This window comes from Drosophila montana, unplaced genomic scaffold, assembly GCF_035044405.1.
Source record: "Drosophila montana isolate Dmon_TW-CO22-7 unplaced genomic scaffold, ASM3504440v1 contig_3200_1, whole genome shotgun sequence".
Lineage (NCBI taxonomy): Eukaryota > Metazoa > Arthropoda > Insecta > Diptera > Drosophilidae > Drosophila > Drosophila montana.
Window position 1 is genome coordinate 707,607 of NW_026998080.1, and position 14,281 is coordinate 721,887.

The following is a 14,281-nucleotide window of genomic DNA, read 5'->3' on the forward strand; positions in this document are numbered from 1 at the left end:
GGAGAAGTAATTAAATTAGAGCCTAAGACAAAATGGCCAAGCCAACAGCTACACAGAGTGACAGCAACAAATCCAACAACAAGCGCAGCAGCAGCAACAACAACACCAATGCAGCTGCCAATAACAATAATAATAATAATTACAATAATATTAATAATAGCAGCAGTAAACTGAATGGCACCATTTGTCAACCAACTCTGCCCGCGCCGGCAAACACGCCGCTGAACAAGTCCATCAAACACGACCTCTTCCCGGAGGTGACCTTCTGCAATCTATCCGTGGAGGAGCTGGACGATGCCGCCGGCCACAGTCGCACGGTACGCAATAGCATTATTGCCCTCGACGGGGATGGCAACTTGATGATGACTGGCAGCGAGGTGAAGAAGCGCAAGCGTTTGATATCGAATGAATCGGGCGATTCCACCGATTCGAGCAGCACCGAAAAGAAGACGCCCAAAATGCCCGATGGCGGCTACGGTTGGGTTGTGGTGTTTGCCTCGCTGGTGGTCTCCCTGATATGGGATGGCCTCTCCTTCTCCTTTGGCCTGATTAATACCGAGCTGCTGGCCTACTTTGGCGAGTCGCCATCGAAGACCGCTTGGATCAGTTCCCTGTTCTTTTCGGTGCCGCTGCTAATGGGTCCCATTTGGTCGAATCTGGTGGATAAATATGGCTGCCGCAAGATGACCATACTTGGCGGCCTTGTGTCCGCCTTTGGATTTGCCATCTCCTCCATTTGCAACTCCGTTGAGATGCTGATGGTCACATTTGGCATCATCAGCGGACTGGGCCTTGGCATTGGCTATGTCACGGCTGTGGTATCGATTGCCTTTTGGTTTGATAAGAAGCGCAGCTTTGCCACGGGCATTGGCGCCTCTGGCACGGGCATTGGAACTTTTGTCTATGCGCGTCTCACACAGTATTTGGTAGATTCATATGGCTGGCGTGGCGCCACACTAATCCTGGGCGGCACCATGCTGAATGCGTGTGTGTGTGGCGCTTTGATGCGCGATCCCGACTGGCTGATTGAGGAAAATCGCTTGGAGAGCCGTTCGCAGAGTGTGACCACGTTCTCCAATTCGAGCGTGTGTCTGGAGGAGATCAAGAAACTGCTGGACACTGGCATAACCAAGGAGGCCGTGCTGGACACTCTGGTGACCAAGAACAACACCGAGGCCAATCAGCAAATTGATGATCCGCTGGACACGAGCCTCAAGCGCTATCGCAGCGAATTGTTCTTGCCCACATTTCTCAGCGCCCAGGAACTGGACAGCATTTGCGAGGTGAAGAGCCTGAGCCGTCGCTCGCTGCGGCACAAGGAGGGCGCCGAGGCGCCCTCACGCGATAATCTGCTGTCCATGTCGTCGGGCGCCGCAGCCTACGGACCCACGGCGCCAATTCTAGGCTCTCCGGATGATACACTCATGGGCGGCATACCGTACGAGGTGGCGGAGGCGGCCAAAAAGAGCTACTTGGCATCCATAGAGACCCTGTCGCCTTCGGAGAAGCGCTCCACAGTTGCGGGCACACCGAATGGTTCGGTGCGCTCCTCGGACGAGGGCTACCTCACACAGAAGCACAACGAGCAGAATTATGCCAGCTCTCGTTATTCGCTCAATGAAAATCTCTTCATGACCAAGCACAATACGCGCTCGCTGTCCAACCTGATGAATGGGCTGCGCCACAACTCTGTGGACATACTGAGCGATGATATGCACACCTACTACATGGCCGTCAAGGAGGAGTCCTTCGCGCTGCTCGATCCACATCCCAGACCACACCCGCGCCCTGCTGCATCCACCGTGATTGCCATACCCGAGCACGAGGAGAACAGCGAGCTAGCGCTGCGTCGTTCCCGTCTAGACAGTATTACGGGCCTGCGCCGTCTATCACGCTCGAAGAAGCCCAATGCGCATCGCTCGAATCTGCGTCGCAACATCTCCATCAGGAACTCCAATTTTCTGAAGGATATGCGCATACATCGCAACTCCATACATTATCGAGGAGCCATGCTCAACACGCATCGCTATCGCCTGCGCGCCTCCTCCTGCCCCAACATCTATCGCAACTCGATGACCACCATTGCCAAGGAGGAGGAAGATGTGAGTATATAGAATTGAGGCTTAGATAAGATAGAAGGCAGCTGTCTTCCAGCTTTAAATATTTTCAGTAAATCATGATATGATAACTTAGAATAGAACAAAATAATCCAATTTAATGATAATCAATTATTAAAAATCATGCGAATTAAAGACTTTTAATTACTGTTTATTTTATTCTAATTTAAAAACTGATTAGGGTCAAGCTTTGATTAGATTAGGGTTATGGAATATTATTTCTATATTTTACTAACGAATCAGGATTTGAAATCTCCCACATAGAAATCTAGAAATATTTAGCTATGTAACCTTTGATCATATTGTGTACTTGCTTTCCTCTTAAAATAGTTTCATTTTCATGTTTTAGTATAGGTAGAATCTTATGATTTCTCAGAGCCTGGTCAATATTTAACTCGCTCGTTTGCTCTGTCAGTTATCAGGCGACTGCGAGTCCAAGTCCAAATCTCGCACGCATGACAACCGCTGCTCTCTATTGGGCTCAAGGCGCGATTATCGACGCACTACAAAATATATAAACAATACATATATTAATAATAGACATATATACAACTGGTGGGTTGATTGTAGAACATCTCGTATTGATAAGCGGCCAATCAGACAGTGCTTTGTTTCCGTATTGCCTAATTTCTGCTCAAAAAAGAAAATAATAATAATAATAATAATTCATATAAATTCTTATCTCGCTTCGCAGACCTGGTATGATAACTTTGTGGACACCATGAAATCGGCCTTTGATTTTTCACTCTTCTTGGATAACAAATTCGCGCTCTTCAATCTATCCACATTGTTTTTGTTCATTTGGTAAGTACTCAGCGCCCATTTTCCGAAGGTCTCAATCTGCGCACCACAAATTGTGTATCTGGTGCGAAAATTAATAGATATTTTCGAAATGCCAACGGCCATAACGAGTCGAAAATCTGTCAAGTACAAATGTCGCAATCAGTTTTTGGCAACTGCTCAAAATATCATGTATTATACAGAAATTATGAACCCCTTGGTGCGCACTTAGGGGTACTCAAGCTATGAAATTAATGTATGTAAATAATCACATTAAAAACATTATAGTAAAGCTAAGCACTTAATAGATCGTAAATTACTTAAAAGGATAAGTCGTTACTCATATTACAAAGCCTAAACAAATTTGATAATAAACCTTCACTTATCTTGACAACACGCAATGTTTATTACAAACAAACATTAAATAATAAAATAAACATTTTACAGGTTTATCATACCCTATCTTTATCTGCCCGATTACATGAAGCAATATAACTATGAGGTGAGCGTAAGCGCAGTACTCATATCCGGAATTGGTATTGCGCAAACGGTGGGCATGATTGGACTGGGTTATCTGGGCGATTCATCCTGGATGAATATCAATATATGCTACTCCATATGCATGCTGGGTAAGTTCTGACCATAACTAATATATATATGTAAAAATATAGTACGAAATGATATACAGCGAAGTTATTCTGTTACAAAACGCATATTCGCTATAAACTCTAATTAAAAGACTGAAAATCGCAGAGAAAGGCGCTCGCTTTCACTTTTTGTCTGAGAGTTAAGAGTGGCTGAGAGGGTGGAAGAGAGTGACGGGAAAGAGAAATAGAGAGAAAGAAAGGACGAACAAAAGTAAATAAGAATAAGTTTATTATGGTAAACGGCAAGAGAAATGTAGATGAGGAATGTGAGAACAAGTAATATCTAAAAAGTTATCGATTACAAAGGTCTTCTAATTATGAGTTTTTCTGTACTTTTTCATTTAAGTTACATATATTAATCGCCTTTCTATGCGATTTTCATAAATTTGATATTGTCTACTGGAACGCAAATACAACATTTAATAAAAGATATTTTGTTGAAGTAATAAATAAACTGATTTTTACGCCTGCCCCCATTGAGGGAATATTATAAGAATGCTTATGAAATATAACTTAAACATTTTTTTTATTATTGTTTACAGTTTGTGGTGCTTCGGTGTTTTTTATGCCCTTGCTAATCAATAACTACAATGGACTGATGACGATGTGCGTCATATTTGGATTCACTTTTGCCAGCTCCTTTTCGTTTACGCCCAGCATATTGGTCAGTATCGTTGATATGGATGATTTCACTTGTGCCTACGGTTTGGTGCTGCTGGTGCAGGGCGTTGGCATGATTGCCGGCCCGCCGATAGCAGGCGCCATTTATGAGTTTACGGGCAGGTATGTACAGCATTTGTTAACCACTTAAGGATCAGTTAGTTAACCAAACAATTTAATGTATGTATGTACAGATGGGACGACTCCTTCTACTATGCGGGCATATTTATAGCACTCTCCGGCGTCTGTTCGTATATGATTGAGTTCTGTGAGAAGAAACCAACTAAGGAGAGTGATAGTGATGTCTCAGAGACTAAAAAAGCTCAACTTTTACATTAGTTTATTAAAATGTCAGTAGAAGAACCAATCAAAGCGAAAAGAAATTTATATAAAAATAATTATATATAATTCAAGGACTACAATTGATAAACTTCAGTGCAATTATGCAGCACTGCGGCCTAATTAAAACACAAATAATGGACTAGCATTAAATGTTATCAAGTTTCTTATGTCAAATGCTGTTGCAGCTAAAAAACAAAAACCACAAAACAAAAAAAAAAAAAAAAAAAACATTACCTAAAATATAAAACTCAGAGCGAATTAATAGATAAATAATTAATTAATAACTAGTTCTTCGCGTGTAAGCAAAACATTGACTTGAAAACTAATATTATATTTAACAACTATATTAGTTAGTTAACGCACTAGGACAACTACATTGTACGGATACTCCAATAAAACAACAACAACAACAACAACAACAACAACATGCATACTTATATACTATTGACCGAACTATAGTTACCAGAATTCAATATCAATGCAGTGCATCACTGCCATGCGCAAAACGGGTTACCCTAATTGTCTTTTTTGTAAACGAATAATAGTTTAATAATTGTTGTAAAATCACATTCAAAGATTCGCCTCGATTGTCATAGAACAACAAATTACAAATATAATCAATATCAATACCAATCTATGTAACGTATGCAATAAATTCAAAGGCAAGTTCGCAATCAATTTAACTAACAGTCTTCAAAGCGGCAAATTAACAACTAGCGATTAAAATACTTAGCTCCTGACTAGGTAAAACTTTTGTAAATTGTTGATGAATTATTGATGATACATATTAACAGAAAGAAAAGAACATCGCCCGAATTGCAAATGGTTCGCCAGCAAATTGAATAAATTTAAAATAATTTTTGTCAACAAAAAACCGACGCAGTTCAAGTATTATTATAAAAAATAAATCAAGAAGTTCACGTAGCGCACTGAGATCAATTTAGCCTATGCCTAAAAAGCAACTAGAAATATATAAATATACATATAAAGCACACTTCAATTTAGTTTAAATCCAACTAAATAATGCCTAAATATAACCTCTATATACAACTGTAGACTATGTAGCTGTTGTTTCCAATAAAAAATTAAAAAATAAATAAATAAAAAACAAAAACAGTTTTGTTAGCCATAAGCAGAACAACATTTAGCAAATAAAACAATATTACATTAAAATGCAATTCTAAACTGTTTACCAGCAGCAATTAACTTAACACAAATAGTATATACCTATATATTAAACAATATTCAACAATTAAAACATAATTTTTAAAAGAAGCCGGATGTTTTTTCTTTAAACCTCTTCGTACCCAACAAAATATAACACAATTGTGGTTTGTATTTTTGTAATATTTATTGTGTATATTAATATTATACTGCTTTGGGTCTGGCAAATACAAATGTTTATAAATAATTTGATTTTATTTCATGTTTGTTTGTTTAATTTTTATTTCTGTCTTTATTTTAATATATATATAAACTTCGTAATTGTCGGCGACATAATCAAATTGATTTAGCATTATCACCACGATTTGTTTTTGTTTTTGTATAATAATTATGTATTAAACTTATATAATATATATAGTTATTTTTGTATGCATGTCTGTGTTTGTATATATGTATATCGTTAAATGTTATGCAAATTACACAAAAACAAAGCAAATGCGTTCAACATAAAATATAAACAAATCATAAATAATTATTTGTATAATGTAGTAGAAAAAAAGCAGCCACCACGAACGGGAGAGACGGGATTGGGTGCTTAGGATTCATCGAAAAACGAATCACAATGAGACAAGTTCACATAGTATGTTTATATAATATATGTATATATATTACACGCCATTTATCAATTACTGCTCAGCCAAAATGTAACTAGCAAACTAACTAAATGTACACAAAAATATTTTTATTTTTTTTTTATATACGTATGTTTTTTGTTTAAAGTTTACAAAATTTAGAAATCACGCACGACACATTTTACATATACAATTGTTGATCTTTAGTTTATTTAAAACTGAATTTAATGCATTCTTATTTTATCTATTGTTTTATTATATATTTATTCTTTTCAGCGGTTATGTTAGTTTTTGGGGTTTCTTCTTTTAAAACATTACGCTTAGTGTTGAAAACGGTTCACTAATTTGCGGTTTACTATTTTTGCAGCTAAATTTATTACGGTTAATATTTTGCTTGAAATAAAAAAATGAAAACAATAAATCAGCTTCCACTACCTTCTACGAGTTAGTCACTAGTAGCTTTTACAGAAGCGGCTATCGGCTACGGGCTACGGCTATCCCAAGTGCAGGCATCGGCAAAATTGTTTTTTATTCCTAGCAGCAACCGCTGTTAACTGCACCACCCGCACCGCCGGAGCCGGGCAGCGCTGGATTTGTGGGCGTTGCCTGTTGACCGATTTTAATACCGTTTGCCTGCAATAAATGAAAACGCATTAGTCATGCTGTTATCACAATTAATTATTGTAATAAGTTGTGTACCTCATTGTTGATGTCGAATACACCCTCCTGTATCTTTTCGTAAATCTCTTTGGCTGTATTGATGAAAGCCTCCTCAACATTAGCTGCTGTGCGCGCCGACGTCTCCATGAAGACCAGGCCATGCTCCCTTGCGAATGCCTCGCCCTCCTCCTTTTTCACCTCACGCCTCGAGTCCAGATCGCTCTTGTTGCCAATTAGCATGATCACCATATTTGAGTTTGAGTGCTGGCGCGCATCCTCCAGCCATGTGGTCAAGTGGTTGAATGTCTCGCGCCTTGTGATGTCATAGACAAGCAAAGCGCCAGCTGCGCCACGATAATACGATCGTGTAATTGATCTAATTGGCGTACAAACAAACAAATAAAACAATTAAATAATGCACAAACTTTCTTTAACCGTTTATAACGCACCTGAATGCCTCTTGACCGGCTGTATCCCAGATTTGCAATTTTATTTGTTTACCATCAATGGTGATCATGCGTGCTCCAAACTCCACGCCAATTGTCAGATCATGCACCGGCTGGAAGCGCTTGTCCGTGAACTGCAGCAGCAGACATGACTTGCCAACGCCTTGAGAAATACGCCATAAAGCAAAGATAAACTAATTTAGTAATTGCCGCTTATGAAATTTAAAGCGCTAAAGTGAAAGTTTTTTTAAACATTTTCACAAAGTAAAGCAATATTTTCAGCAAAACAACAGACAATTATTCGAACAATTCCAACTGAGCTAAATTAAACTATATTTTGCCAATTTTTTGATTCATTGCGTAAGCTAAATATGATATCTATACCAAAAGCTGTCGTAGTTTGAATGGGATCAATGGGTTATGTATATATATATATATATGTATATAATGTTTGTGTAGCACAAACCGTAAAACAGATTATCGAAATTCAAATTCATTTTTAACTATAACTATAACTACTACTATAACTATATATATATTTATATGATAGCTCTTCGTATTTTATATAGAATATAAGATATCATATATACATATGTATATTTATATGACAGCTCTTTGTATTGTATATAGAATATAAGATATCAATGACATATGCTGGCAAGGGTATTTAATCGTCGGACCCCAGTTATGTGTTAATTTAACACCTCATTTTCAGCACTACAATTGAGAGTTAAAGGTTTAAAGGACAACAGCTAGCAGAAGTTACCCTCTGCAGATATTTGTCTGATAAGATCCAAGTGAAATCAACAGCTGTTTAATGTAGCTGTCAATGAAAAGCGCTGTATGTGTATATGTGTGTACATACATACATATGTATATATTTGCACTGCTGATAAGCCAAGCGGAAAACGATGAACAGATATTTTACACTATCCCTTTGAAACTTTTGCTGAGTAGCAAAAATCATGCTAAAATGCGTCCAAGCAGAAGTCTGCATGGGGTTTGGGGTTGGAATTGTTGGTGGCTCAAGCAGCGGTTGACTCAGCGGCAGGCAACAGCAGGTCCCTAACATACGAATGTTGCACCCCGCACAGCCCCTGTGACTAAATAGTAAGCAACTGTTAACTTCAACAGTGTGGAGTAACGCCCGCGCCTTTCTATACAGAGGCGTTGTTATGGTTTTATTGATTTTTCCTTGCAGCGTGGTGTGCTTCCCATTTGCAAGGCAGCTGGTCACTGCGCTTGACTCTAGCTTTAATGGCAGCCAAAGGGCAAAAACTAGATGACAAACACTACGCAGTTTGAGTTTTTCTTAGTCTTTGTTTTGTTGTTACTGCACAGTTTGGGGAGACAATCGCACTACAAATTTTCACACACACTCATATGGAATATGCCAGCACTCACCAGTGTCGCCAATGATAATATATTTGAACAAGTACGCGTAGGACATTTTTGCTGCTGGTTACTTTATGAACTCTATTATGTACTTCTTAAGCAATTATGAACGATATATATGGCAATAATAATACGCAATTCCAATCCGTCTAGTTTTGCAAGTTGACTGATGATGACGACTGGTGCTGATTAACGATAACGATAACGACAGCTGCACACACATCCAGGGCTGCGACAATTGGCGCATAGGGTTGCCAATGTTGCGCACCAATGCGATATCGATATGCCAGCCCTATATGTATGTATGTAGCAGTTTTGTCAGAAATTTTCTCGCACAAAGCGAAGTGTTTTAGCTCAATTTATAATTAATTAAATGTGAAATGTGTAAACGAAAATAACTATTATCGTATTTAGCTTAAATTAATTGCTGCATTTGGCTAGCCACAAACACAGCGCCTGCGACTTGTAGAGCGTTCGGCTCCTGGTCGCCCCTTATATTTTCCACAGCTTCGTTGTCTTCATACAACAGGGCCCCAAAAGTGTTCGTGTGTGTGTTTGCGTGTGGGTTAGTGTTGTTTTGTTTCTTCCTTCCGACTGAGGCAAGGTGAAACATGAAGATGGCTGACGGCTCGACAATATTGCGTAGGAACCGACCAGGCACAAAATCAAAGGTATGTAATGGCATTTAAAAGAAACCAAACTGTTTTCCCAAAATCTGCAACTTTCGCCCGCATAACAACAGGATTTCTGTCGCTGGCCCGATGAACCGCTGGAGGAAATGGACAGCACACTCGCCGTGCAGCAGTACATACAGCAGATGATTAAGCGCGATCCCTCGAATGTGGAGCTAATACTGACCATGCCCGAGGCACAAGACGAGGGCGTCTGGAAATATGAGCATTTGCGGCAATTCTGCATGGAATTGAATGGACTGGCCGTGCGGCTGCAGAAACAATGCTCCCCGTCGACGTGCACGCAAATGACGGCCACCGATCAATGGATATTCTTGTGTGCGGCACACAAAACGCCCAAGGAGTGCCCTGCCATTGATTATACACGCCACACGCTGGACGGCGCCGCCTGTCTGCTGAATAGCAACAAATACTTTCCAAGCAGGTATGTGTATTGAGTCGCCCCAAGCAACTAGCCGCATAATGAGTCAAGTGTTACACCCGACCACAGAGTTTCCATCAAGGAATCGTCGGTGACCAAGCTGGGCTCGGTGTGTCGACGCGTCTATCGCATATTCTCGCACGCATACTTTCATCATCGTCGCATCTTTGATGAGTTCGAGGCTGAGACGTATCTATGCCACCGATTTACACACTTTGTCACAAAATACAATCTCATGTCCAAGGAGAATCTGATTGTGCCCATTAACGAGGAGGAGAATGCGGCACCTGGCGAAAGTGAAGCCTAAGCAACAAATACAACAATAACAATAACAAATTGAACAACAACAACAACCACAACAAGAACAGCAACACAAACTTAAAGCATAAGAAATTATTGACGGACAAAAGCTCAGTCATTCATACACAACTCACTTAAACATATTTATAATATATATATATTTACTAATAGCTTGCATTAGAGATTCGAGTTAAACGCATCATTTTGTTTTTTGGATCACACACGGACGGACAGTAAAAGGAAGAAACTGACGGGGCAGCAGAATTGAGGGGCATATTAAAAAGGAAGAATGGAGAAAACGAAAACTCATTTGCAAATTTTTGTGTATCTAGTTCAAAGCGACAAATATATAAAAAGCTATATAATATTAACAAGAGCAAAAGTTTAAACAGACAACTAAACCGATTCGCCACTTAATTCCGTAATGATTATGTTAAAATTCTTATTTTAAATAAATTATATGTAGACACACACACCCACGAACACAAGAACACACATTAGACACAACAGATTTTCCTTTTCCCAAAAAAAAAAAAGAAAAGAAAATTTTCCCTTTAAAAAACGGAAACGCAGTTGTAACAAAAACTAATAAGTAAAGTTTATTCATCATAAACTATATAAAAACATTTACAATAAATCGAAACAGCAAACCATTTAAAACAGGTTTCCCGTTTAGACAATATTCACCTCCAGCATGCGCTGCTGTGCCACCAGACGCTCAAAGCCCAAGCCACTAAGGTCTAGTGTACGATATTTACCATCCAGTATAAGTTCCGCGATGGCGCGTCCCACCGCTGGCGTCTGCTGTATGCCATGGCCGCTGAAACCAGCTGCTATGTACAGGTTCTTGTAGTGCGGATGTCGGCCAATTACCCCATTGGCATCGAAGCTATTGTGATCATAGTAGCCAGCCCAGCTGCTCTGCACCTTGGCCGACTCGAAGGCGGGCACACGGTTGGCCAGAGTGGGCCAAACATCGGACTCAAAGTAGCCGTGATCGACGTCCAGTGTATCGCATTCGGGCTCCTCATCATCCGCCGGACTGCGACCGCACAGGAAATTGCCGCCCAGACCGTCGCGCCGGAAATACGTGCCATTGGGATCAATGGTTAGCGGCGTCGCCAGGCCCGGACAATTGCGACCCTGCGTATTTATCACATAGACATAACGCTTGCGCGGCTCCACGGGCAACGCCACGCTCAGCAAGTCCTGACCCGTGCCAATTTTGGCCAGACGCGCCACCTGCCCGGACTGTGCGCCCGCAGCCAGGACGCAAGTATCGAACTGAACGGCACGTACGTTACCATCGGCACAGGCCACCAAAGCGCCGGAGAGCTCACCAGCTGAATTCCACTCAAAGCCAGTCACCTCACCATTGGCAAACTGGGCGCCATAGGCGCGCGCCCGCTTCTTGAAGCCCATCAGCAGGGCCCAGGGATCGAACCAACCCTCCTTGTCCACGCCATAGCAGCCCAGCTCAATGTCCGCCGTGGAGAGCCAGGGAAACCGGGTGCGCAAAGCCTCCGCACCGAGCAGCTCGTTGCGTGCGCCCAGCTCATTCTGCAGCTTCGAGTTGCGGCTCAGCGTTTCAGCGCCCTTGGCACTGGCCAAGATAAGATAGCCATGCGGCTGAAAGTTCAAGTCCACATCACCCAAATAGCTGCGGCAACTGGAAATGAAATCGTAGCCAAAGAGCGACATTTTAATGTTCTCCGCCAGCGAGAACTGTTGCCGCACACCGCCCACGGACAGCACTGTGGATGCAGTCGTGTACTGTGCAACAATGTGCGAACATTTAGAGCGAATCCTTTATAGCCAATACGGACTAACTCACGCACGCATCCCGCTCCACAACCAGCACATTCAGCTTCTCATGCTGTGTCCTGCATTTGAGCCAGTACGCCGAGGAGGCACCCATCCCGCCACCGCCAATGATCAGCACATTGCAGCGCTCGGGCAGCGCATCCCCGCAAGCGGCTGTGGCCTGTGCACCGCTCTGGCAGCGCAGCTGCTGATGCAGTGCACCCGTGCGCAAAACACGTCCCAATCGCAGCATTATTTCTACTGAGCCAATTTTTAGTGGCCGCCCATCTTGATTGCAGCCGTGTGTTATTTTAATCAATGCACGCGTCCAGATTAGATTTCTCGTGGCTTATCAAAGCAAGTAAATAAACTACAATAATACTAGCTTAACAATACTACAATTTAGACTATCTAGGGCTCTTTCTTATTAATAAAGTATAGCCGGTCGTCATATTTTCCACTCGTTGTTTAATTTTAAATACTCTGTAGTTCTTGTGGCCTACACGAATTGATGGTGATATATGTAACATTTGAATAATTAAATAAATTTATTATAACATGCATAACAAGGGCGAACATACACGAAGAAAAAAGGATATTTTTGTATATAGAAAATAAGCCATAACTCGGTCGAGTCCTGTGTGAAATGAATTGCATAGCTCCGGGCTACCAACTGACCAATCTACAACGGACTCTTCCTCGTTTTTTCTAAAATATTAACGATTTTGGCCCATTTCCTTACAATTTTACCAAGTCCATGATTCTTAGATGACCCCATAATGTTTTGATGCAGATCCACATAATGTTTTGATGCAGATCGATGCAGTTGGTCCTTACGATCATAACGCACCAAGTCCTTTAAAAATCTGCAAGGATATGGCCGTGTTATGGCTATTTTTCTAAAAAGGAGTTGCTCACAAAATATATATTGGCTATTTAAAGGACTATCAGGATGTCCTTTAGACAACAGACTGAGCTTATCCTGTCAATTTAGAATATACAAAGAAAAGGACGAAAGTCATCCAAACAGCTGAAATATAAGGACTTTTATTTTGCTTATTAGAAAGCCTATAGCTCACCCGTGTCCTTGTGGATCCTGACAGCTCATAGTTCAAAAAACTTGTATGGGTCAAGGTTATCAACTGGCCAAAGGACATTCAAATCGTCCTTGTGGTTTCGGAAATATGGCTATTTTTCTGAAAAGGACATTATATTTATAGTCATAGCTCGGTCAAATACTTAAGGATCTCGGAAGGATACACCTTTTTGAACTCGTGTTCATCAGGACATTCGATTGGCATTCAAGGATTTCCAGGATTCGACAAAAAATTTTGCTTAAATTTTGTCAAGGGGTAGAGTCGAAAAATTGGCCAAAATCGAAAAATTCCGGTCTAACTTTGCCATTTTAAGGACTATTGGGATGTCCTTTGGCCAGCAGTAAGTGGAGGGTGGGCCAATCAAGAATTAACCACAAAAAGGACGAAAGTCCTTCAAATGGAAAAGTTTTAGGGACAAATTTTGCAACAGAAATTGGCCTATAACTCGGACATATCCTTGCGTATCCTGACGAGTCCTATGTCAAAAAAATTGTATTAAATAGAGCCAGCAGCAGGCCAAAGGACATCGAGATCGTCCTTTTTGTTTAGGAGATATTCACGATTTTGTGTTTTAGGGCCTTTTCCCTGCGGCGCGCGAATGAAATTTTACCAAGTCCATGATTCCTAGATGACCCCATAATTTTTTGATGCAGATCGATGCTGCTCGTCCTTACGATCCTAACGCACCAAGTCCTTTAAAAATCTCCAAGGATATGGCCGTGTTGTGGTTATTTTTCTAAAAGGGAAACCAAAATCAAATCGGCCATAGCTTGGCCATTTCAAGGACTATCGGGATGTCCTTTGGCCTGCAGTTAGGGCTAACCCTCCTAATCAAGAATGAACTACAAGGACGAAAGTCCTTTAAACGGCAAAGTTTTAAGGGCAAAATTTGCAACAGAATATTGCCTACAACTCGGCCATATCCTTACGTATCCTGACGACTCCTATGTCATTAAAATTGTATTGAATAGAGCCGAAGGACATACAGATCATCCTTTTGGTCTGCGAGATAGAGCTATTTTTCTAAAAAGGATGTCTATTAATGTCTTGGCATACAGAATATGCAATCAAAAGAATTTTTGTTGTTTTATGTGAAACAGTATATACATGTATTTGTTTATTTTG

At 40.8% G+C, this 14,281-nt stretch overlaps 4 protein-coding genes across 5 annotated transcripts; 2 read left to right on the plus strand and 2 right to left on the minus strand.

Annotated features, from left to right (window-relative positions):
• Window positions 1-22: 22 nt before the first annotated feature.
• On the plus strand, window positions 23-5,821 carry chk (chaski). The gene is made up of 5 exons (XM_064687736.1): window positions 23-2,102; window positions 2,812-2,921; window positions 3,345-3,526; window positions 4,087-4,327; window positions 4,399-5,821. Exons 1-5 carry the CDS (start codon window positions 33-35, stop codon window positions 4,541-4,543), a joined length of 2,748 nt encoding a protein of 915 aa, XP_064543806.1. The 5' UTR covers window positions 23-32; the 3' UTR covers window positions 4,544-5,821.
• A 700-nt stretch (window positions 5,822-6,521) lies between these two features.
• Rab2 (RAS oncogene family member Rab2) lies at window positions 6,522-9,037 on the minus strand. The gene is made up of 4 exons (XM_064687742.1): window positions 8,853-9,037; window positions 7,452-7,611; window positions 7,042-7,378; window positions 6,522-6,975 (listed from the first exon to the last, which is right to left on the minus strand). The coding sequence occupies exons 1-4, from the start codon at window positions 8,896-8,898 to the stop codon at window positions 6,877-6,879; spliced, it is 642 nt and encodes a 213-aa protein (XP_064543812.1). The 5' UTR covers window positions 8,899-9,037; the 3' UTR covers window positions 6,522-6,876.
• A 112-nt stretch (window positions 9,038-9,149) lies between these two features.
• Window positions 9,150-10,732, plus strand: Mob4 (MOB kinase activator 4). 2 transcript variants are annotated; one of them, XM_064687738.1, is made up of 3 exons: window positions 9,150-9,514; window positions 9,586-9,959; window positions 10,008-10,732. In XM_064687738.1, exons 1-3 carry the CDS (start codon window positions 9,455-9,457, stop codon window positions 10,261-10,263), a joined length of 690 nt encoding a protein of 229 aa, XP_064543808.1. In that variant the 5' UTR covers window positions 9,150-9,454; the 3' UTR covers window positions 10,264-10,732. The 2 variants fall into 2 exon arrangements, with proteins under 2 accessions (XP_064543808.1, XP_064543811.1); XM_064687741.1 differs by having other exon boundaries at window positions 9,154-9,514; window positions 10,026-10,732.
• A 97-nt stretch (window positions 10,733-10,829) lies between these two features.
• Window positions 10,830-12,327, minus strand: LOC135432200 (FAD-dependent oxidoreductase domain-containing protein 1). The gene is made up of 2 exons (XM_064687737.1): window positions 12,091-12,327; window positions 10,830-12,029 (listed from the first exon to the last, which is right to left on the minus strand). The coding sequence occupies exons 1-2, from the start codon at window positions 12,310-12,312 to the stop codon at window positions 10,929-10,931; spliced, it is 1,323 nt and encodes a 440-aa protein (XP_064543807.1). The 5' UTR covers window positions 12,313-12,327; the 3' UTR covers window positions 10,830-10,928.
• Window positions 12,328-14,281: the final 1,954 nt, after the last annotated feature.